The sequence below is a fragment of the Erythrolamprus reginae genome, chromosome 2 (genome assembly GCF_031021105.1).
Source record: "Erythrolamprus reginae isolate rEryReg1 chromosome 2, rEryReg1.hap1, whole genome shotgun sequence".
NCBI lineage: Eukaryota > Metazoa > Chordata > Lepidosauria > Squamata > Dipsadidae > Erythrolamprus > Erythrolamprus reginae.
Window position 1 is genome coordinate 69,950,344 of NC_091951.1, and position 22,550 is coordinate 69,972,893.

Consider the following 22,550-nt stretch of genomic DNA (forward strand, 5'->3'; position numbering starts at 1 on the left):
TAAATTAGTAAGATGATTGTTATGGGAATCCGGCTTCCCCATTGAGTTTGCTTCTCAGAGGGTCTCAAAAGGTGATCACATGGCCCCAGGGCACTGGAACATAGTGTCATAGATATAAATCAGTTGCCAAGCATCTGAATTTTGATCATGTGACCATGGAGATGCTACAATGGTGGTATGTATGAAAAACGGTCATAACTTATTTTTTTCAGTGCTGTTATAATTTACGAGGGTCGCCCAGAAAGTAATGTACCACATTTTTTTTCTCAGCCTACAGTAATGGTACAAATGTGAAACTTTAGATATACATTATCTGAATTGTCCGGAGAGCATGCGTAAATTTTGCGTTTCTTCAGACAGATAGTGTAGTTGTAACAGTGTTTTGAAATGGCGTCTGTAAGTCATGTACGTTACAAGTAGCAGCTCATCATTAAATTTCTCACTGCGGAGAAAGAAACTGTTGGGAACATTCACAAATGTTTGTGTATAGTTTATGGAGAATCTGCAGTCGACAGAAGTACGGTTAGTCGCTGGGCACAGAAGGTGATGCCATTAGAGGTGATTCGCACAGTGCAAAAATGGCTTCATGACCAGAACAAGGAGTATTACCGACAGGGCATACATGCCCTTGTGTCTTGCTGGAGGAAGGCCATAGAACGGGACGGAGTTTATGTGGAAAAATAGGGAGTGTAGAAGAAACATAATTATTTCTTGTGTGTAAGTTTTATTGTGTTCAATAAATAATTGTTGAAGAAAAAAAATGTGGTGCATTACTTTCTGGGCAAGCCTTGTTGAACAGTTACTAAAACAGAAATCTTCAAACTCGGCAACTTTAAGACTTGTGGACGTTAACTCCCAGAATTCTCCAGCCAGCTATTGAAGTCCACAAGTCTTAAAGTTGCCAAGTTTGGGGAACCCTAAACTAAACTGTTGTAAGTGAAGGGTTACCTGTAGTCCAAAATTATACCACATTAGTGACTTTACATCAATTTCCTGATCAATGGCCTGAAGCCTTGCAAGAGAAACCTTCTAGTCTTTGAACTTATTTTCTTCTCTTCAAAGTACATTTTCTCTGAGGTTTTGATGTTAAGCACCTACCAACATTAATATGGGATGGTGATTTGTATTATACATTTCCTGTACTATTTAATGTTTCATATTATTGATTGCATTTAATATTTTATATAACTTTGTAATGTATCCAAAGAACTCTGGTAATCTTGTTGGATCAAAAGTATAATAATAATATAAAATAATACATTCCTTCATCTATTCTAGCAACAAACCTATTACAATGAATTCCACCAGCTACGTGGAATAAAATGGGTTGAGATGCAGTTTTATTTATGATTATTTATGAATCAAGAAGCCTAGCAGTCTTTGGGCTTCCCAGATGAATGATAAGACAACCAAAAAAAATGATTGTAATAAGATAATACATATTGTCTATGGATTGTCTCCAAAATACAGTTTTCCTGTATTTTGGAGACAGTCCATAGACAATATGTATTATCTTATTACTGGTAATTTTTCAGTTTTCTTATTATTTTTCATAAACAGAATTTGCAAAAGAAGATTTTTAAAAGTCTAAGGTATAATTTCAAAAGTATCTAAGTTCTTCTTACTTTTTTTTCCCAATGGTTTAGATATTAAAAATAACAGCAATTTCTTCCTTTATGGGAAGAAATAGTCTATAGGAATTCAAGACTAACTACAGCTCCCTTCTTGTTCAGCTTTTCTCCTGGATAATGGTGCCATCTGCTGGATCTGGTAGAGGTTAGTACTGTATAAAACTTTAAATTATATTAACTCTATTCCAGACAGTTTTTTCTGACTGCTATCATTGTTACCAACTGGGAAACTCAGGAATTAGCAGATTTTGGAGGTGGGTGATACTGTATACCATCATAGGGGGCAGACAATAATAACGGGGGAAATTAAATCAAATTGCAAACAATTTAATTTTGGCCAATATCTCATGAATTCCGTAAGAGAACAAAGGAAGTTTTAGGCTGGAGGTGACAGAAAAACCACCATCCCCATTCCAGGCAAGTTCTTGTAATTTTAATTGCTCCTATATTTATAATGTTTTACATTTCTATTTTTATTGCATTGTAAGCTGCCCAGAGGCATTATGGCTAGCAAGATGGGTTATATGTTATATATCCCTATTTGTTGCACAAATATGTTTCCACCAGTTGTGTTCCACATCAGAATGGTATATAACAAATACTGTAAATATGCTGACACCATAAGATCCTAGGGCCAGACTATCTTCGAGACTGCCTTCCACTGCATAGCTCCCAGTGACCGATAAGGGCCCACAGGGTTGGTCTTCTCTGGGTGATGACAGCTAAACAGTGTTGGCTGGCGAGCCCGTGGGGAAAGGCCTTCTCTGTGGCTGCTCCGACTCTTTGGAACCAGCTACCTCCTGAGATCCAAACTGCCCCCACCCTACTGGCCTTCTGAAAAGCCATGAAGACCTGGCTTTTCCATCAGGCCTGAGATCGTTAATCAGATGGCATACCATCGGAATCTGGCCATTAAAGACATGCATGTTTTTAAAATAGTTTTAATTGCTGGTTTTAAATTGTTTTGAACAGTATTTAGGGTGGTTTATATTACATGTTATATGTATTTGCTCGTGAGCCGCCCAGAGTCCTTTGGAGTTGTGCCTTATATAAGTCCAAACAAACAAACAGACAAACAAACAAAGTCATTCATTTGTTATCTTTATATATATTGGTCCAGATGTTGTACTTCTCTCTCTCTAAACCTTCGGGGGGTGGGGGGGATAGGATGGGACTGGTTTCACAAAAACACCTTTACTTTAAAGATCCCAACAAACCCATAAGCCTTCATACTGGACGAAACTACAGTACAGTACACGCAAGCACTCCTGGCTGTAGAAAATTGCATTATATTCATGAAGACCAGTCTATATGAACAACTCCAGTGCAACTTTAAAGAACAAGTGGGGCTGCTCATCATAACTCACAGGGTGACTTCTATACTTGTTTATAAAGCCCAAACAGAACTAGAGAAGATGTACAACCCAAGCAAGGATCTCTTCTTGATTCACTTGAGATGTAGCTTCTAAAAGCCATTAAATATTTCTTTGATATGCAGAGCAGAACAAGAGAGACTTATTTTTCTCTTTCTGGTTTATGGTTTCCTCAGACAGCTGCATGTCAAAATAAGGGCTGCTTTTCAAGCTACATTTTGATTAGCTCAGGGTCCTGGCTCTTTCAACAAAAGTAACATTAGCATTTCTATTGCATCTTCATATGCTGTTTCCTTAAAACATGTTCTCATTTCTCCAAGAACATTCAAAATTGTGCTTCCTCTCATTCTGCACCTAAAATCTTTATTATTTATATTAATTAGATCAGATATATTATTCTATATTGTTTTTATTGATGTGTTGTGAGCTGCCCCGAGTCCACGGAGAGGGACGTCATACAAGTCCAACAAATAAGTAAGTAAGTAGGTAAGTAGGTAGGTAGGTAGGTAGGTAGGTAAGTAATGAAGGAAGGAAGGAAGGAAGGAAGGAAGGAAGGAAGGAAATAAAATCTATTAGGCAGTCTTAGTAAGTTTGAATTAAGAGTGAGATCTGAAACCAAGAAGCTCCATGTCTATTGCTTCAGGTCCACCTAAGGATGTGACAAATAACCTGTTTTGCATGCATACTTACTCAGGGGGCCCATGCAAAGATTCATAGGGACTTATTGCTTTGGATGAGGCCTCTCCATTACAGTTTCACAGAGCAATGTAATACACTGTATCTCCTTTTAGATCAGGGGTTTCAAACTTGATTTCATTGAGGGCCATATCAGGGTTGTGTTTGATCTTGGGGGGTGGGGGCTGGCCAGCTCGACGTCACTCATGCAAGTGGTACAAGCCAGTGAAAATGGAACTCGGAGGTGGCTCCACGCAGCCCACCCGAACTCTGTTTTCACTGGCAAAGACACTGTGAGCTGGTCCTTTTCTATTTCCAGGGCAGCCCCATTGGCCAGATCTAAGCACCCTGTGGGCTGGATCTGGCTCCATGGCCTTGAGTTTGACACCGCTGATCTAGAGAATATGTTCCCAAGTGCTTTGCTGAAGTAAAACAACCAGGTGAAGTGGCCCACTTCTGGGCTTTCAATTGGAGCCACCGAGATCAAGTGCCTTATTTTTCAATAAGGCATCACTCCAAAGCTGACTGCTTCACTGATTGAGGATGAGGCAGCTGCAAAAAGTGAAGTAGTATGTTGCCTCACATAGCAATAGTAGTCAGTATGTAGTAGTAGGAAATCCATTTTGATTGACATCCACAAGAAACCTAAATCAAGATGGATCGACAGCATCAACAAGTATTGTGGGTCCAGGTGGTAAAAGACAACTCAAGGCCATATTGGTTGGAAACATCAAAGAGGTGTTCATCCAGCATTGGATAAACAATGACTTGAATGATGATGATATAGCAATAGTGTTCAGCCTTATTACTGCCCATAGTGTTTTATAGCACTCTGGGCAGTTTACAAATTCAGCACATTGCCCCCAACAATCTGTATTCTCATTTTATTGACCTCGGAAGGATGAAAGGTTGAGTCAATCTTGAGCCAGTCAGGATCAAACTCCTGGCTGTGGAAAGAGTCAGCCTGCAATACTGCATTTTAATCACTGCACTGCCACAACGCCATGTAAACGTTATTCCCCTATTTGAACACATTCATATATAATGGGCCAAAGATGTAACTTGAGGAAGATGAGGAAAAGCCACAACCAAGATCAGATAAGAGAAATCTGAGTCCAGGGTAGTAACATCATTCAAGGAAGCATCTTAAGACAGGACCCTTGCAGTTGTCACAAAAATTAAGGTTGGGAAGGTATATTCAGATTTACATGATTTTGTTGCTGTAACCTTATAATAAAAGTAAAATTAGCATCATAGTCTTGGTTTCCTAGTCTCAATCTAGTTTAAAGGTTTGGCATCACATACGACAATCCATTATCAGATTTGTTAATAGATCTCAGTGCAGCTCTCTGCAAAACTTTTGAAATACAATCAGCAGTTGTTGCAGTAGTGTAGATAATGTGGGTTAGCCAGTTAAAGACTCAGACTTAGTATTAACAATGTAATTATTTACAAATGTACAGCCATACAATACAAATAGATTACAAACTGCACACAGCAAAGAATAGTACAGCTCACAAGCAAAGATATCTCAAAGTAACTCCCCCCAAAGGGAACAGTGTTGGCGCCCTCTTAAGTTCTTAAAAATACAGTCTTTACTTTCATAGACCAACATTGCTATTTTACTATATGGCAACCCCAAAGTAGGTTATGTACCATGTACTAACAAGATTATTGACAGCATATCACCTAGCTGCGATTTACATAGAAACATAGAAGACTGACGGCAGAAAAAGACCTCATGGTCCATCTAGTCTGCCCTTATATTATATCCTGTATTTTATCTTACAATGGATATATGTTTATCCCAGGCATGTTTAAATTCGGTTACTGTGGATTTACCAACCACGTCTGCTGGAAGTTTGTTCCAAGGATCTACTACTCTTTCAGTAAAATAATATTTTCTCATGTTGCCTTTGATCTTTCCCCCAACTAACTTCAGATTGTGTCCCCTTGTTCTTGTGTTCACTTTCCTATTAAAAACACTTCCCTCCTGAACCCTATTTAACCCTTTAACATATTTAAATGTTTTGATCATGTCCCCCCTTTTCCTTCTGTCCTCCAGACTATACAGATTGAGTTCATAAAGTCTTTCCTGATACGTTTTATGCTTAAGACCTTCCACCATTCTTGTAGCCCGTCTTTGGACCCGTTCAATTTTGTCAATATCTTTTTGTAGGTGAGGTCTCCAGAACTGAACACAGTACTCCAAATGTGGTCTCACCAGCGCTCTATATAAGGGGATCACAATCTCCCTCTTCCTGCTTGTTATACCTCTAGCTATGCAGCCAAGCATCCTACTTGCCTTTCCTACCGCCCGACCACACTGCTCACCCATTTTGAGACTGTCAGAAATCACTACCCCTAAATCCTTCTCTTCTGAAGTTTTTGCTAACACAGAACTGCCAATACAATACTCAGATTGAGGATTCCTTTTCCCCAAGTGCATTATTTTACATTTGGAAACATTAAACTGCAGTTTCCATTGCTTTGACCATTTATCTAGTAACGCTAAATCATTTACCATATTACAGACCCCTCCAGGAGAGAGAAGTGAGCACAATCATTTTCTCATATAGAAATCTGATTAATAAATAAATTAGGCGTTGATTGCTTACCTGAACGCCTCTTCTCGTACGGTGAGTGGGTACAGCAGTCACATGGGTTGCTCCTGTCCAATCCGTTGGAACTGAGCCTAGTATTAAAAAAGACTGCTGGATCCGCCCCTTCCCCAGAATTCGCGAATCCGTAGACTAGGCTCAGTAGTGAAGCTCTTTAATGTTCAACTCTCATGTGTTATAAGAAATTAGAATAGAAGGTAAAGAAGACCACACAAGGGAGGGAAGTGACTGCTGTACCCACTCACCGTACGAGAAGAGGCGTTCAGGTAAGCAATCAACGCCTATTCTCCGTACTGAAGGAGTGGGTCCAGCAGTCACATGGGACATACCCAAGAGATAGGTCCCTAGGGTGGGAGTACATTGCTATCGTGAGAGATAACGGATTGGAGTACTCTTCTTCCGAAGGCAGCGTCTGCTGATGCGTACGAATCAATCTTGTAGTGTTTTATAAAGGAATTTGGCGAGGCCCAAGTGGCTGCTTTGCAGACTTCTTCCAACGGAGCCTGAGTCGCCCAAGCGGCAGATGTGGCAGCACTTCTGGTGGAATGCGCTGTAATATTCCTTGGAATGGAGAGGGAAGCTGTCTCGTAGGCCTTTGAGATGGCCCCTCTGATCCAACGACCTATTACTGTGGAAGACACTCTGGATCCCAAGGATCTGGGATGGTAGGCTATGAAGAGTGCTTCAGATCTCCGGATGGATCTTGTGCGTTGGATATAAATCTTTAGCGCTCTAGTGAGATCTAGAGTGTGCCATCTAATCGCCAGGGGATGCTCTCGTTGGAGACAGAAAGAAGGTAAAACGATATCCTGAGATCTGTGGAACATGGAACTGACCTTGGGTAGAAAGGTGGGGTCCAGCCGCAGAACCACCTTATCCTGATGAAACTGACAGAGGTCCTGTCTGATAGAAAGGGCTGCCAACTCAGATATGCGTCGGGCGGAAGTAATCGCCACCAGGAATGCTACCTTGAAGGATAGGTACCTGAGGGACGCAGAGTTCAGGGGTTCGTAAGGTGCTTGAGTAAGAGAGTGGAGAACCCGTGGCAAGTCCCAGGTTGGATATCTGTGGATTTTAGAAGGCCTGAGATTGGCCACTCCTCTTAGAAATTCTTGGATTTCTGGAAGGGAGCGTAGGGGCTGCCTGCGAGGCCCCGCCAAGACGGAAGAGATAGCGGCCAGATGGCGGCGGATGGTGCTGGTAGAGAGACCTTGGTGGAAACCTTTCATAAGGAAGGCGATTATCCTGTGTATGGGAAGACACAGGGGGGATAAGCCCTCCTGCAAGCACCACTGATGAAATTTGGACCAAGTATGGTCGTAGATCCGATTGGTAGACCCCCTTCTAGATTTCAGAATGATTTCCACTGTGTCTGGGTCATACCCTCGCAGGTCTAAGTCCCTCCGGATAACAGCCAGGCGGTGAGGTGGAACCACTCTGGATCCGGATGGAAGGAGGCCCCCTGCCGCAACATATCCTCCGAAGCGGGGAGTCGCCAGGGGTCCTGGACGGACAGTTGTTGAAGGTCCGCGAACCAGGGCCTGCGAGGCCAGTGAGGGGCAATCAGGATTACACGTGCTTTCTCCAGGAGGATTTTGTTGATCACGTCTGGCAGAATTGGAATTGGAGGGAAGGCATACAGTAGGCCTGGAGGCCAAGGACTCCTGAGGGCATTGACTGCCTCCGCTCCCGGAGACGGGAACCTGGAGATGAAGCGGGGAAGCTGGGTATTGTCTCTGGTCGCGAATAGATCCAACACTGGATGGCCGAACCTGAGGCAGATTTGGTGGAACAGTGACTGATGGAGATTCCACTCGCCTGGATCTATGGTGGCTCGTGAGAGCCAGTCCGCTTGGACGTTGAGGCTCCCCGAGATGTGATCGGCTAGAAGCGATTGGAGATTTTTCTCTGCCCAAAGACCCAACTTCAGGGCCTCCCTCATGAGGGCCTTGGATCTTGTGCCTCCCTGTCTGCAAATATGGCTTTTGGTGGCTATATTGTCGGTGAGAATCAGCACATGTTGGTTGGATATGTGAGGTTGGAATTGCTTTAGAGCTAGAGACACGGCTCTTAATTCTAGCCAATTGATGGGCTTGGAAGCCTCCTCCGGTGACCATGTGCCCTGAGCTAAAAGACCTTGGGCGTGGGCTCCCCAGCCCGAGAGGCTGGCATCTGTGGTGACTACAAACTGGTCGGGACACCGGAAGGGGGATCCCTTGTCTAGGGCTGGAGAAGTCCACCACTTGAGGGATCTGCGAACCGTCGGTGGGATGGTGATGCGTCGGTTCGAGTTGCTGTGGCCTGATCTCTGAAATGGTAATAGTAGCCATTGAAGTTCCCTGGCGTGAAGGCGGGCCCAGGGAACAATACCAATACATGACACCATCTTACCCAAAAGGGAGGATAGGGTGACAATGGAGGCCGATTGCTGGGGCAGGATGCGAGCAATGAGATCCAAAATGCTGCGTTTTCTCTCATTGGAGAGAAAAACCTGGGATATTTCGGAATTAATGATAGTCCCCAGATGCAGGATGGAAGTGGATGGATCAAGATGACTCTTGTTAAGGTTTATGGAAAAACCATGGTTCTGTAGAACCGACATGGTAGAGGAGAGGTCTGCAGCTACACCAGCTCTGGAATTACCATGAATTAAAATGTCATCTAAATAACATAAAATATGAATGGGAGAGGCCCGGATATGAGCCGCCAAGGATCCCAAGAGTTTAGTGAAAACCCTGGGAGCTGAGGAGAGCCCAAAAGGCATAGCCCTATACTGAAAATGCCTGCCTTGAAAGGCAAAGCGCAGAAATCTCCTATGGACCTTGGCAATGGGGATATGGAGGTAGGCCTCAGTGAGATCTAGAGACACCATAAAGTCTCCTCGATGAAGAGCTGATAAAATGGAAGATAGGGAGTGCATTTTGAATTTTCTATATTTAATGAAGCGGTTTAATTTCTTTAGGTCCAAGATGGCTCTCCAGCCTCCAGAAGTCTTAGGGACCATGAAGAGGATGGAATAGAAGCCTAAACCTCTCTGGAGAGAGGGGACCGGTTGAATAGCTCTAATAGTCAACAAATGAGAAATAGCCTCCTCCATTCGAATACGAGATGGAGAGGAACTGGGAGAGGGACAAGAAATAAAACGGTTAGGGGGAGAAGAAATAAACTCTAACCTTAGGCCCCTTTCCACTGTGTCAATGACCCAGGGGTCCTTACAAGAGCGGTGCCAGGCGGAAGAGAACCAGGCTAGGCGACCGCCTATAGGCAGGTGAGAAAACTTACCATCTGGTTCTTTTGGAAGTTCTGGTAGTAGAGGATCCTCTCTGATAGCGGGACCCTCTGCCCCTGGTGGTTCTAGCTTGGGATCGAAAGCGAGGGGAATACTGACCTGGGCTCTTGTGAAATGCGAAGCTTTGATCCTGCTGACGCCCGGTGCGCCGAAAGGACTGCGGTTTCGGGGCCTTCTTGGTGGTAGGTCCCAAGACCTTTTTCTTGTCTGCGTTTTCCGTAAGGAGAGGGTCCAGAAGATCTCCGAAGAGGAGGTTACGTTTCAGTGGACCCATAGCTAACTGCCATTTCTGTCTTACCCCCGCCTGCCAAGGGCGGAGCCATAGAAGCCTTCTGGCCGTTGTGGAGGCTGCTACTGATCTGGCTGCAAATCTGGAAGATTGGAGAGTAGCATCTGCTATATATTGGGCAGCTGCGAAAATTTTGTTGAAATCCTGTTGGCCCCGTAAGTCATCTGGAGGCAGGTGTGGTTGGAGCTGACGAAGCCATAAGAGCATAGCTCTGGAAAAGAAGGATGCCGCTGCAGCACTCTTAATGGCCCATGAGTCTGCAAGGAGACTTCTTTTGAGCATTTGTTCAAGTCGTTTGTCCTCTGGCCGGAGGACCTCCTCTGCCTCGCCAGGCATGGCAGCCGTTGAGTGGAGCGTCTTCACTGGTTCATCTGGCCTGGGACATGTTAGGAGTTCCTCATAGGAGGGGGAGAGCTTGTAGAGCTTCTTGTCCTTGGGAGTGGGAGTGAAGCCTATGGTTGGGTGGTCCCACTGTTTAAGCAAGGCATCCTTAAACAACTTGGGCATAGGAATTACCTCATTGTCTTCCTGTTCCTCCATGAAGTAAGGAAGATTTTCCTCTGGGGGGTCTGTGGAAGGAGTAGCTTGCTTCTCTTGCCCGGCTAGCCCCGTAGATACTCTAGCTTTTAGCAGGAGAGATTTGAAAAGCTGCGAAGGGAAAATAGCAGCTGGGGCTGGAATCTTAATCTGAGATTCCTCATCCTCCGACAGACGCTGAAAGGGGTCATCATCCTCTTCTGCATCCACGTCCTCATCCTCTTCCTGAGAGGAGTCAGAGGCCTCCATGACTGGGGCTCTGTAGGAAGGAGAAGAACTCACGGGACGGGAGGAGCGAGGGGGAGGATGAGACAGAGGAGGTACATTTAAAGATGAGAGTCTAGCATCAATAGTGTTAGTCAGAATAGTCAAGATAGACTGAAACTCCGGTGGCAAGGAAGAAATATCAGCCGGAAAAGCCTGAGGATCCCTGAGGCCCTGAACAGGTTCTGGCTGGGGGAAATCCTCGGTAATATCTGGCTCCTCTGGACCTAAACCCCATAGGTTAGGTTGGGGTGGATTTAGGTTTGGCTCATCCAGGGATAGCACAGGTACCCCAGAGGGAGGCAGGTTAGAGGCCTCCGGGGGGGTAGGGTTGATATGCACTTGGGCCTGCACCTTAAAACGTTTGGCTGATTTATCATGTATTTTTTTGTAGGGCTAGGTCCCTTCTCTTCTCAGCCCTAGTGGGCTTGGCTAAAGACTGAGAGCCTGAGGAAGAGGAGGAAGAGGCCTGGGGAAGCTCAGAAGGATTACCAGTAGGCCTAACCTCTTTGGAACCTTTGGTAGTGCCTCTCTTGGGAAGGGAAGCCATAGTCTGAGCAATTACAGAAGACAAGGCTTGAGCCAAAAAATAGGGGAGAGAAGAATTATTTTGTGGAATTCCCAAGAGGATAGGTGACCCTGCTCCTAGGCCCAGGAGCAGCTGCGCCTTAAGAGGCAATCCTGGGCGATACCAAGAGTTCTTGTCCTTAAGTGCAGCGTGGCAGGCCTCACTAACTTAACTTTAAGAAAAACCAAGGCACACTGGTTGGAGGCCACTTCCGTGGAGAATAGGCCCGAGGGAACTCAAAGCGACGACTCCAGGGTCAGGCGGCGGGCTGTAGGCACTAATGGCCGACCCCTTAGGGCAGAACCGAAAGTGCAACTTACTGGGCGTCAGAGCCTTGGCGCCAAAATAACTGCTCCGTTATTTGCAATAGGAGCGACTAAGCCCGGGAGACAAAACAAGTCCCACACCGCGGGAGGTAAATAGCCCTTAATTAGTTGAAAAAAATAAAGCTTGCTCACGGCAGGACCTCCAAGGCCGGAATTAACAAACCGGCCGCGGCTACAGCACGAAGGGAAAAACCGCAAATGGCTGAGCCGCTAACTTCTCCCCCAACTCAAAGCCCTGTAGGGCTGAGAAAAAAACTGCCGGCAAGCTGAGTAATGGAAAAATCTTACTTGCTATTGAAGAGAGATCGAAGGGAAGGTGTTTTATCGAGAGGAACGAGCATTCACACACATCCGAGGATGCGAACTGAGCGAATTCTGGGGAAGGGGCGGATCCAGCAGTCTTTTTTAATACTAGGCTCAGTTCCAACGGATTGGACAGGAGCAACCCATGTGACTGCTGGACCCACTCCTTCAGTACGGAGAAAATAATAAATATTCAAGCCTAGAGTGAAAATTAAAAAAATAAAGAAATACACTAACTCACGTACATGGTTGTTCCCACTCCGGAACAAGTAGAACACCTCTGATTAGTGAACTGGACTCCTGTTCCATTACAGACCCAACATAGCTTCTGTTGACATATAACATCAAATGGAAGTGCGTCAAATTAACTGGATTTCCCCCAACAAATTTTTCATTAGTCAAAAGCAGATTTCTGTGCTCCTCTTTAAAAAAACAACCCACAACAAAAAACAACACTCTATATCAAATGGCTTTAAGATTGGGTAGGACTGTGAAAGCAACTAGGAAGATGCCTCATTATGAAATTCCTTTCCTCTAAAAAATTCTTACTTCCATGGAAACTGTCATCACTTTTTAAAGTTCCACTCTCGAGGGTTGATAGAATAATAAATAAGATAGCCTGAGCTGCTGGTAATGAGGAGATGCCCACCCATCACAGTCATCATTCTTTCTGTAAATAAATTCACACCGAAAGCTGTGAGTATAGTGTTGCAGCCAGGTGCTATTGACAACAGTGGCAACCATTATTTAATAACAATGTTGTGTCTTCGTTCCTCATTGCTTACAATGGACCCAGGAGCACCACTGTATAAGATTGCATGGCAGCTCCTTGGTATGGCACTAAAAAAGCAGCGATTGGGCATTTCTTCTAACTAAAATATGTCTATTGCCAACTATTGGAAAAGCTACTAATTCCTATGGTAGCTTTTTATTTCATGGTTGTCCCAAAGGTGCTTTTTTAAGATGCAACTGGACTATCTGGTTTTTCCTTTCAATATGTTTCGCTTCTAATCCAAGAAGCTTCTTCAGCTCTGGCTGGATTGTGGGGAATGGAAAGGATTTGTATTCCTTGAAGACAGATGGTCATTTGCATTCTTTCAGAAAGAGGGGTTAAAGAGGCTGTCTGTATCTCAATAGAGGAAGAGGGATATGACACCACCTATCTCCAATCTACAACACAGTCCTTTCAACACAGTCCTCGGAGAGGGGCGCCATACAAATCCAATTAAATAAATAAATAAATAAATAAATAAATAAATAAAAATAAAAATAAAAAAATAAAATAAAATAAAATAAAATAAAATAAAAAAATAAATAAAATAAAATAAAAAATAAAATAAAATAATAAACAGTTCCAAGAAGGCTCCACAACCATTTGAACCACTCAGGTGATTCTGATGTCACAGATAATCCTCCAGGTGGCCTTAACGGCTGGCTAAAAAAATGAAAATGACCAGCTATCTGCAAGGAGCATAAATCCTTCCATTCCCCACTATCCAGTCAGAGCTGAAAAGTAGTTTCCTCTTGAAAGAGCACTTTGGGGATTTTCCTCCAAGGATCTATTACAGTGTTTACCACTAGATGGCAAAACGTTAAAAGAGTTTTAACTGCAAAAGAATGGACACCTGGATTTGTGCAGCTGAGATAAAGCTGCTGCTAAATCTTCTTGCAGATGAGAGTTCAAGCAAGGGTGTGTGAGAAACACAGCCAACTGTGGAGTGCTCTTGAATTCATTTCATTTCATTTCTTTCTTTCTTTTTCTTTCTTTCTTTCTTTCCCTTCCTGTCTGTCTGTCTGTCTGTCTGTCTGTCTGTCTGTCTGTCTGTCTGTCTGTCTATCTATCTATCTATCTATCTGACTTCTACCGTGTTTCCCCGAAAGTAAGACAGTGTCTTACTTTCTTTTTACCCCCAAAAGCCCCACTACATCTTACTTTCGGGGTATGTCTTACATTGGAAAAAAATTGAAAGGGTCGCGTTCCCGAAGGCATCTCCCCAGAGTCCAGAAGGGCAGCCGCGGGACAGGAGCCTCGTGAGCCCTTTTCCAAGTTCAACCTCAGGGCTCCAAGCGGCGTGCACGCGTGGAGCCGCAGACGCGTGTCGGGGAAGCGTGTGTCTGGAGGGGAGGAGCCGCTCTGCGCAGTTGGGCAGCCCCACCTGCCTGCCGGAAAGGAGGCAGGCGAAGGAGGGCGCAGCTCCGGCTGCTCGCCTCGGAGCTGGTCGGCCTCGCTGGCTGCTTGCAGCCGAGCCTCGGCAGGACTCGGTTGCTGGGACGAGCGCCTTCGCTGCAAGCTGCCGCCCGCTCGGCTCGCTTCGGACCAGCGCCGTCCTTCGCTTTGCCAAGCCGGGGAAGAGGCGGTGGCGCCGCGGCGAGGCGAAGGGCGCACGGGGAGCTTGGAAGCAACGTCATCGGGCTCCCCCCCGGCAATACCCCCATGTTTCCCCGAAAGTAAGACATATGTCTTACTTTCGGGGTACGGCTTATATTAGCCGACCCCCCTGAAACCCCCGATACGTCTTACAATCGGGGGTGTCTTACTATCGGGGAAACAGGGTATGCCACCCACTCCGGCGGCATTTATCAAAATAACAGGCTCAGCAGTTAACCTATTACTGAGCACTAGGTAGTCAACAGAGGAGTCTGAGAAACAGTTTCCTGATCCATGTGTCAAATTATAGCAAATCCCAGTTCCCTTCATCTCAAAGAGAAGAAGAGGCAAAATGTGCCAAGTTTCATTTTATGGTAGAATGTTTTTGTTTTGTTTTTTTAAAAGAGTGGCATGAGAATTTCCTACCCTATGCACTATATAAATATAAGACTCCAGTCTTTTCGATTACAATTTCAGTCAATTTCAGAGGCTCACATGCTTCTCCTTATGGAAGCTGTATTTCTGATCTCCTTCTCAATCAAAACAGCATTATACAAAGGGGATAGAATTCCTGGGCTAGTTGTAATAAAGCAGATTTCACTCTAACCAGCTCACCTTGAAATTCCTCCATGCAAATGGACGCTCCAAGTGGAAGAGCTTCTTCCATTTCCTGTGAAAAATACTCTTCCCTCCAGACTGGAACGCCTTGAAGAGGGTTCAATCTGCTTCCTCAGGAGAGTATTGATGAGATGGAGGCTTTGTTGGGAGGACATATCCTCAAATATTGGTAAAATAGGGCTGGATGAATGACCCATTAGAAGCCCAATAAGACTTCTTTCTGCTAGCAGGCTTTTCAACCTGCTAGCAGAAAGAAGCTTCAACCATAATATTTTTAGTAGCATTACTGCTAGTTTTTTTTTAACATTTATATCAACCCTATTTGCAAACTGCTCTGAGGATGTCATTTTTTAAAAAAAACCTTTTTTTTTTAAGACAAACTTTTCAACACAAATCAAGACTTAGAAGTACATACCCTTGTGAGGCCATGGCACTGGTTGCAGGGTCGTCTTCCAGAACAGCCACATATCGGACATCCCTTCAAATAAAAAAAAGGGTTAAAGGCAGCCTTTAACTTTTACTACCGTATGACTGGCTCGGCTTTGACAAGAGACGTAAAATGATTAATCAGTGCCAGAAAGTTATTTTCTTTTTCACTTCGCCTGGGGTGTTCCCAGCCTCTCCACCAAAGTTACCTTATTCTCACACAGTGATGGTCTTCCTAAATCTCATTCACTTCTTTGTCTTCAGACATTAAACCACCTTGCACATACAAGCATACATACATATAGATTAGATTAGATTAGATTTATTGGATTTATATGCCGCCCCTCTCGGCAAACTCGGGGCAGCTCACAACAATAATAAAAAACAGTACATAATAACAAATCCAATGCCCACCAATCTAATTACAATTTAAAATTAGTAATTTCATAAAACAATCCCAATATATATAAAAAACAGGCACACAGTCAATCAATCAACAAAACAACATGGGCAAGGGGGAAGTGTTTTAGTTCCCCCATGCCTGACGGCAGAGGTGGGTTTTAAGGAGTTTACGAAAGGCAAGGAGGGTGGGGGCAATTCTAATCTCCGGCGGGAGCTGGTTCCAGAGGGTCGGGGCCCCCACAGAGAAGGCTCTTCCCCTGGGTCCCGCCAGACGACATTGTTTAGTCGACGGGACCCGAAGAAGGCCGACTCTGTGGGACCTAACCGGTCGCTGGGATTTGTGCAGCAGGAGGCGGTCCCGAACATATTCTGGTCCGGTGCCATGAAGGGCTTTATAGGTCATAACCAACACTTTAACATATAACACATACACTGTGTTTCTTTGCGTAAGAACTTGTCTTATATTTTTTGGAACCCTAAAATAAGTGCTTGGCCTTATTGTCTTTATGGCTTTGAGCCTTTATTCAAAAGCCTGGTTGGACTTATGAGCAGGGGATGTCTTATTTTGGGGGAAACTATTTCTCTCTCTCTCTCTCTCTCTCTCTCTCTCTCTCTGTATGTGTGTGTGTATGCATGCATGCACATTATACACACACACATACACACACAGTGTTTCCCCAAAAATAAGACCCAGTCTTATATACATATTTGAACCCTGAAATAAAATAAGTGTTTGGCTTTATCGCCATGCACTCAAAATCCCAATTGGACTTATTATCAGGGGATGTCTTATTTTGAGGGAAACAGGGTACACACACACACATTTATAGCTTTGGCCTTAATACTAAATAGCCTTGTCCTTCTGCAATGCTCTGTCCATGCTCCATAGTGTCCTCTTGAAATTTTTTTTCCACAAAATAAAATAAAAAATAAAAAACCGAGCTGGTAATAATTGTTTTACAGTTAAAGAAAACACCCTGAAATTATGATAGGGGACAACAATAGGCCTCTATTTTGGGGCAAAGATCTGCATCAGAAAATAAATCCCCTCGGGATTTGTTTAATATGAAGCATGCCTGAATGCAGAATTTGATTGACTTTAACCACCTGCTTCTTTTCTAAGATTGAAAGAAAATGGGCTGGTCATTTAGCTATTAAATGGCTATTAAAGCACCCTCAGCACTCCCAAAACAAACCCCAAGCTCCTCATGGGAAAGCTGGATAGGCTTGCTTAGAGATGCTGCAATTACTTTTTTCAGTCAACCCCAAAAGAAATCTCCATTAATCTCCACTTTAATCTAGTGTGAGCTAGAGTGCAAAGTCGGTGATCACTATTGACCTTCTTCCACAGAAGCAGCAGGAGATTGAGAATTAAGGCTGCAATTCTGTGCACTTATACACTCCCAAACCAAGCTCTACATAATGCAATGCAGTTTATATTGTCCCAATGAATAAATAATGTAAAGTAAAGAACAGAATTGTAATGGAGAAAGAGAGAGCGAGAGAGAGGGAGAAGGAAGGAAGGAAGGAAGGAAGGAAGGAAGGAAGAAAGAAAGAAAGAAAGAAAGAAAGAAAGAAAGAAAGAAAGAAAGAAAGAAAGAAAGAAAGAAAGAAAGAAAGAAAGAAAGAAAGAAAGAGGGAGGTCCTGGCAACTAGAACTTTATGCTCTTTTTGCTTTTTATACCTTTACTGATGATGTGTGTGGCACTTTAATTTTCATGATGCTGTCTTTGAATATTTCAGGAACTTCTACTCTCATGTCCCAGGGAGAAGGAGCTGCACCATACATAGCAGAATCAACAGGTTCTCCTGTTAGAAGGCAATGATGATTGGACAATGTCATAATATTCTATCTTGTGCACAAACATTTCAGCACCATAGCTTGGGACATACACATTTAATTTCAATAGAAGGGAATATATGTTAAGATATTCATGAACTGGGAGAGTCCATGTTAACAAGGTCAGCCAATGAATAGGTATAGCAACTAAGTCAGCCAGTGGGAACTAACCACATCTGAGTTTGTGCAGAGAATCGAAACTGAAAATTTAAGTTTAAGGCTGGGTGTGGTTCAACCCACTCTCCTCTCTGTACTCTTTGCTGAAATTAAACTAACTCCCCTTGTGTTTACTTGAAGAAATAATCTCCTAATGATATTGTAAATTCATCTGTTACTATGTTTATAAAGAAGTTGTTGAATCCAGCTGAATCAGTCATCTGTGTGTGCTTCTGGTTTTGATTTTTGCAACAAACTCTAATAATATATGTAACTCAGGGATGAATTGTGGAATCCTCAATGCTCTCTGAGCTTGGTTGTTCACTTTCAAATACAGTGGTACCTCTACTTATGAACTTAATTCGTTCTGTGGCCAGGTTCTTAAGTAGAAAGGTTTGTAAGAAGAAGCAACTTTTCCCATAGAAATCAATGTAAAAGCAAATACAGTGGTACCTCTACTTAAGAACGCCTCTAGTTAATAACTTTTCTAGATAAGAACCGGGTGTTTTGCCTCTAATAAGAACCATTTTCTACTTAAGAACCCAAGCCCAGAAAAATTTCCCGGGAAATTTGAGAGGGGCACGAAGGCCTGGCCAGTTTCCTGCCCTTCCCCCTTTAATCCCGGCCAATTGGGCTGCCAGAGGAGCATTTCGGTGGCATTTAAGGAGGTTTTGGCAGTCCAGAGCGAATGAAGCATTATCCTTTCTCTGGGCGCTTGGACAGGGAATAAACCTCTGCCAGCGCCCAGAGAAAAGAAACGCTCCTTTTGCTCTGAGCAGCCAAGGAGTCACCACAGTGAAGGAAAGGCGCCCACTGCAAAGTGAGCAAGTGAGAGTAGAGGGGAGCCCTTCAGCATGAGAAGGAAGAGGCAGCAGGTAGCAGCAGCAGCAGCCAGTGTATGGGAGGCAGCCCAGCACCGGGTGTATTGGAGGCGTGTGCTCCTCCTCCCTCTTTTTTTTTTAAGCCTTAAAGTTTTGGATTTATTTTATTCTCCTCACCTCACCTTCTTCCTTCGGCAGCGACTCTCCTCCTCCTCTTCCCACCCAAATTCCGAGCTTTTATTTCTTTCCTAATGGGTTTGCACGCATTATTTGCTTTTACATTGATTCCTATGGGAAAAATTACTTCTACTAAAGAACGTTTCTACTTAAGAGCCTGGTCACAGAACGAATTAAGTTCTTAAGTAGAGGTATCACTGTAATGCGTGCGATTACGGAAACCAATTGGGGAGGGTGGAGGCCTTGTTTACTCCCAGGAGATTCCTAGAGAGGCCCCATGGAGGCTTCTCCCTGCCTTTTCCGGTTAAAGTTAAAGTGCAGTTTCGGAGGCTTGGGTTTGTAAGTGGAAAATGGTTCTTGAGAAGAGGAAAAAAAATCTTGAACACCTGGTTCTTATCTAGAAAAGTTCGTAAGTAGAGGCGTTTGTAGGTAGAGGTACCACTGTATTTCATTACCAACTAGGCAACCAGATCACTGCGTTTCTAACCTGCATACTCTCCATTTATGGACTTCAATTCCCAAACTTATCATGTTGGTTAGAGAATTCCCCCTTTAATCCCGGCCTGTTGAATTTTCCACTTTTTTTTTACTATGTTTATTTTCTTAAAATAGTTCCCTAGGGCTGGAAGGCAGGATATAAAATAGTAATAATACCAAAAAGTCCGGGTTTTTTTCAGAAAGCAGATAAAGCCTAAATGTCATGTAGTTCATATATTTTATCCTACCTATATAAGTGAGTTAATATTTAAGTATTTTAAAAAAAATCTCCCTTCCAAGGAACTCAACAAATTATACACTTCATTGTATTAGTGGAATTCTTAAGCAGCTCTTTTGCTGCATAAATCACAAAGTGCATTACCGTGTCCAAATTAATAAATTCTTGTGGTGTAAATAGATCATAAATTTCCTAAACTTAACATTAATCTTGAACTGGTGCTGTAAAGCCACATCCATCATCCTTTCTCCTGGTAGAAGTTAACTACTAAAGTTTGAAAGTGAGGACAAGTATACTAGCTTGATCCAATGGTTTTGTTGTCCTCATATCCTCCTGGGTGTTCAGTGACATATAAATCCAAATAAATAAATAAAATAAATAAACTGAGGGTAAGAAACACTTTTATAGCCATGTTTGCCCAGTGTGCTAAATAAGGCCCAAAATACAGAACACTCCATGAATACAGAAACTATTCTCACACATATTACTTATAGAATAAAGAATGTCTCTACCCACATTGTTGCTGCTAAAAATAATAATGTATAAATGGGTCTGACTATTAGAACAAAATTTAATGTGACATGAATCCCATATGAATCTTAATACAATGCTGTCCTTATGAGACTTTCCCAATAACCACCAGGAGGAATACATTTGAAGACAAATCTACAATAGAGCAGCAAATCAGAGTTCTACAATAGCATAGCAACACTTACCTCTATATGGTATGGTTTTCCATACTGAAGACCTTGATTCAGTGAAAGTCTCCAAGTAATACTAAAAAAAAAAATCAATAAATATAAAAACTACAGCTTCTTGTTTATTAAGGTCCATGGGATTTAAAATTATGAACTTGGTGGTCCCTGAAGTCCAAAAGGTTGGGGACTCCTGTTCTATAGTATAACATCATAAGTATAATTTATCCAAAGTAGAACTAAAGTTACAAAGTGCCAGAAAGGCAACTGAATTTATGAAGTTTTAGTTCCCTCCCTTCCTGTCTCTTAAACATATACAACTCTGTACATAAGATTGAGCAACAGATGACTTTTTCAGTTCAACTGGGTATCACATGTTATGTGCTTGTGTTTCCACAATGAATTATCAAGCTTCCCGTTTCTATACTCTTTCCAAACATTTATTTCCTGGTTGGAAGATTCTATCTTCACCAGAGGTGGGTTCCTCAGGGTTTGGACCAGTTCTAAAGAACCAGTAGTAACTCGGCAGCCTGGGTGGCTAGAACCGGCAGCAACCCAGGCCTTCCACACCCCCAAACCAGTTTTTCCAGTGGTGCCATAGGCGGCACCATCTTATTTTTTTGCTTCTGCGCATGCCCAGAAGCTTTTTAAAAGTATTAAACATGCATGCAAAGCACTTCCCTGAGTGAACCAGCAGTGGGAAAAACAAGGACCTATTGCTGATCTTCATCACTGATATTTTATTTTTTAAAAGTAAATGGGTAAGGAAAGAAGCAAGAAAGAAAAAAGGAGCAAGCCACAGAAGAAACACAAACCATATCTGAACTGACTTTTCCCCATACCTCCATTTTTTTTAACAGTCATCACTACACTAAGTATTATTCTCCCAGAGATATAGATAGGTGTCTATTTCTCTCCATGGTGCCAAAATGACAAAAGGTGCATTGTTTGCACTATGTTATGTCACCTGCCTATTTTTATAACACCCTGGATTCAGATCAGAAGATAGAAGTTTAATAATTTATTTATTTATTTATTTTTATTTATTAGATTTGTATGCCACCCCTCTCTCTTGTCTAGGGGTGAAATTCAAAATTTTTGAATTTCTACCAGTTCTGTGGGTGTGACTTGGTGGGCGTAGCAGGGGAAAGATACTGCAAAATCTCCTTTCCCTTCCCACTCTTGAGGGAAGGTTGTTGTAAAATCTCCATTCCCGCCCCACTCTGGGACCAGTCAGAGATGGTATTTGCCAGTTCTCCAAACTACTCAGAATTTCTACTACTGGTTCTCCAGAACCTGTCAGAACCTGCTGAATTTCACCCCAGATCTCATCTAAGAATATACAAAAAAAATATATTGTAAATATTGTAATACTCCCTGGATATCAGTCTGCCATGCCAGTTCTCAATAAGGTGAATAGCAACTAGAGAAAGAATCTACTCTGTTATAGCTCCTGATTTAATTATTTTCCTGTTCGATTCACTTCAGGTAAACTATTGAAAACCCGTGGCACCTTTAAATAGAGAGATTTATATACTTTTCATATTTTCTACATGTCCTTTCTCAAGCCATTTTATCCTGAAACTGTATATTGTTTTGTACAAACTGCTGTTCTTGTACTTTTAAATATTCAGTGTGAATTGCTTTACACTCTTTACAAAAGCCAGAAAACTGCAAATCTCTCTGAGCATTTTCAAATCAATAGACACAATAAAAATATTTTCAAGAAAAACGGCATGTAATAAAATCAAGAATATGGGGAGGGGGGCCTTCTTGGTTCAGTCTCATAAACATTCGATACATTTCTAATATATGCAGATAAAGTTTTGAAGAGCCACTGCCCGCCATTTATTCCACAATAGTGGAACAAATGGCAGACAATGGCTCTTCAAAGCTTTATCTGCATGTAGTAGAAATATCCCAATCTTATTGGAAAAAATTGGAGTTGAAGTCATAAATTTACCTACAGATGTAAAGCACCCTTCTTGTATTAATTGTTTATTAATGAATTAATTAAGTTTGTGACCTACATTTCTAACCATGGTCTTAATACAGCATACAGTGGTACCTCAACATAAGAGTTTAATTCGTGCCAGAGCCGAGCTCGTATGTCGATCAATTCGCATCTCGAACGAATGCATTTAGATTTTGCTTTTGGCGCCGAGATAATTGGAAACATGGAATTCTTGTGCCACCTAGTGGACGCTCGGCTTGTATCCTGAATTTGAGCTCGGGTGTCGAACAGAAAATTTGCTCGTAACTTGGAATACTCGCATGTGGAGCAGCTCGTATCTAGAGGTACTACTGTATAGTCCAAATTAAACATATATGATTCTCAAATTTCTGTTGCTAAGCAAGACTGTTCTTAAGTGAGTTTTGTCCCATTTAGTCTTTCTTTCCATAAGGCAGTGATGGCGAACCTTTTTTGTTTGGTGTACCAAAAGGGGATAGCATGG

At 42.7% G+C, this 22,550-nt stretch overlaps 1 protein-coding gene across 4 annotated transcripts in view; it reads right to left on the bottom strand.

The window, feature by feature from the left end:
* LOC139160431 (protein SSUH2 homolog) overlaps window positions 1-22,550 on the bottom strand; it is a 63,044-nt gene that overhangs the window by 12,027 nt on the left and 28,467 nt on the right. For all 4 annotated transcript variants that reach the window (XM_070738279.1, XM_070738282.1, XM_070738280.1 and 1 more), the window contains 4 exons: window positions 20,116-20,176; window positions 17,375-17,499; window positions 15,278-15,340; window positions 12,122-12,204 (listed from right to left, as the gene is read on the bottom strand). In XM_070738279.1, the coding sequence (XP_070594380.1) occupies window positions 12,122-12,204; window positions 15,278-15,340; window positions 17,375-17,499; window positions 20,116-20,176 (332 nt within the window). The remainder of the gene's footprint in view (window positions 1-12,121; window positions 12,205-15,277; window positions 15,341-17,374; window positions 17,500-20,115; window positions 20,177-22,550) is intronic.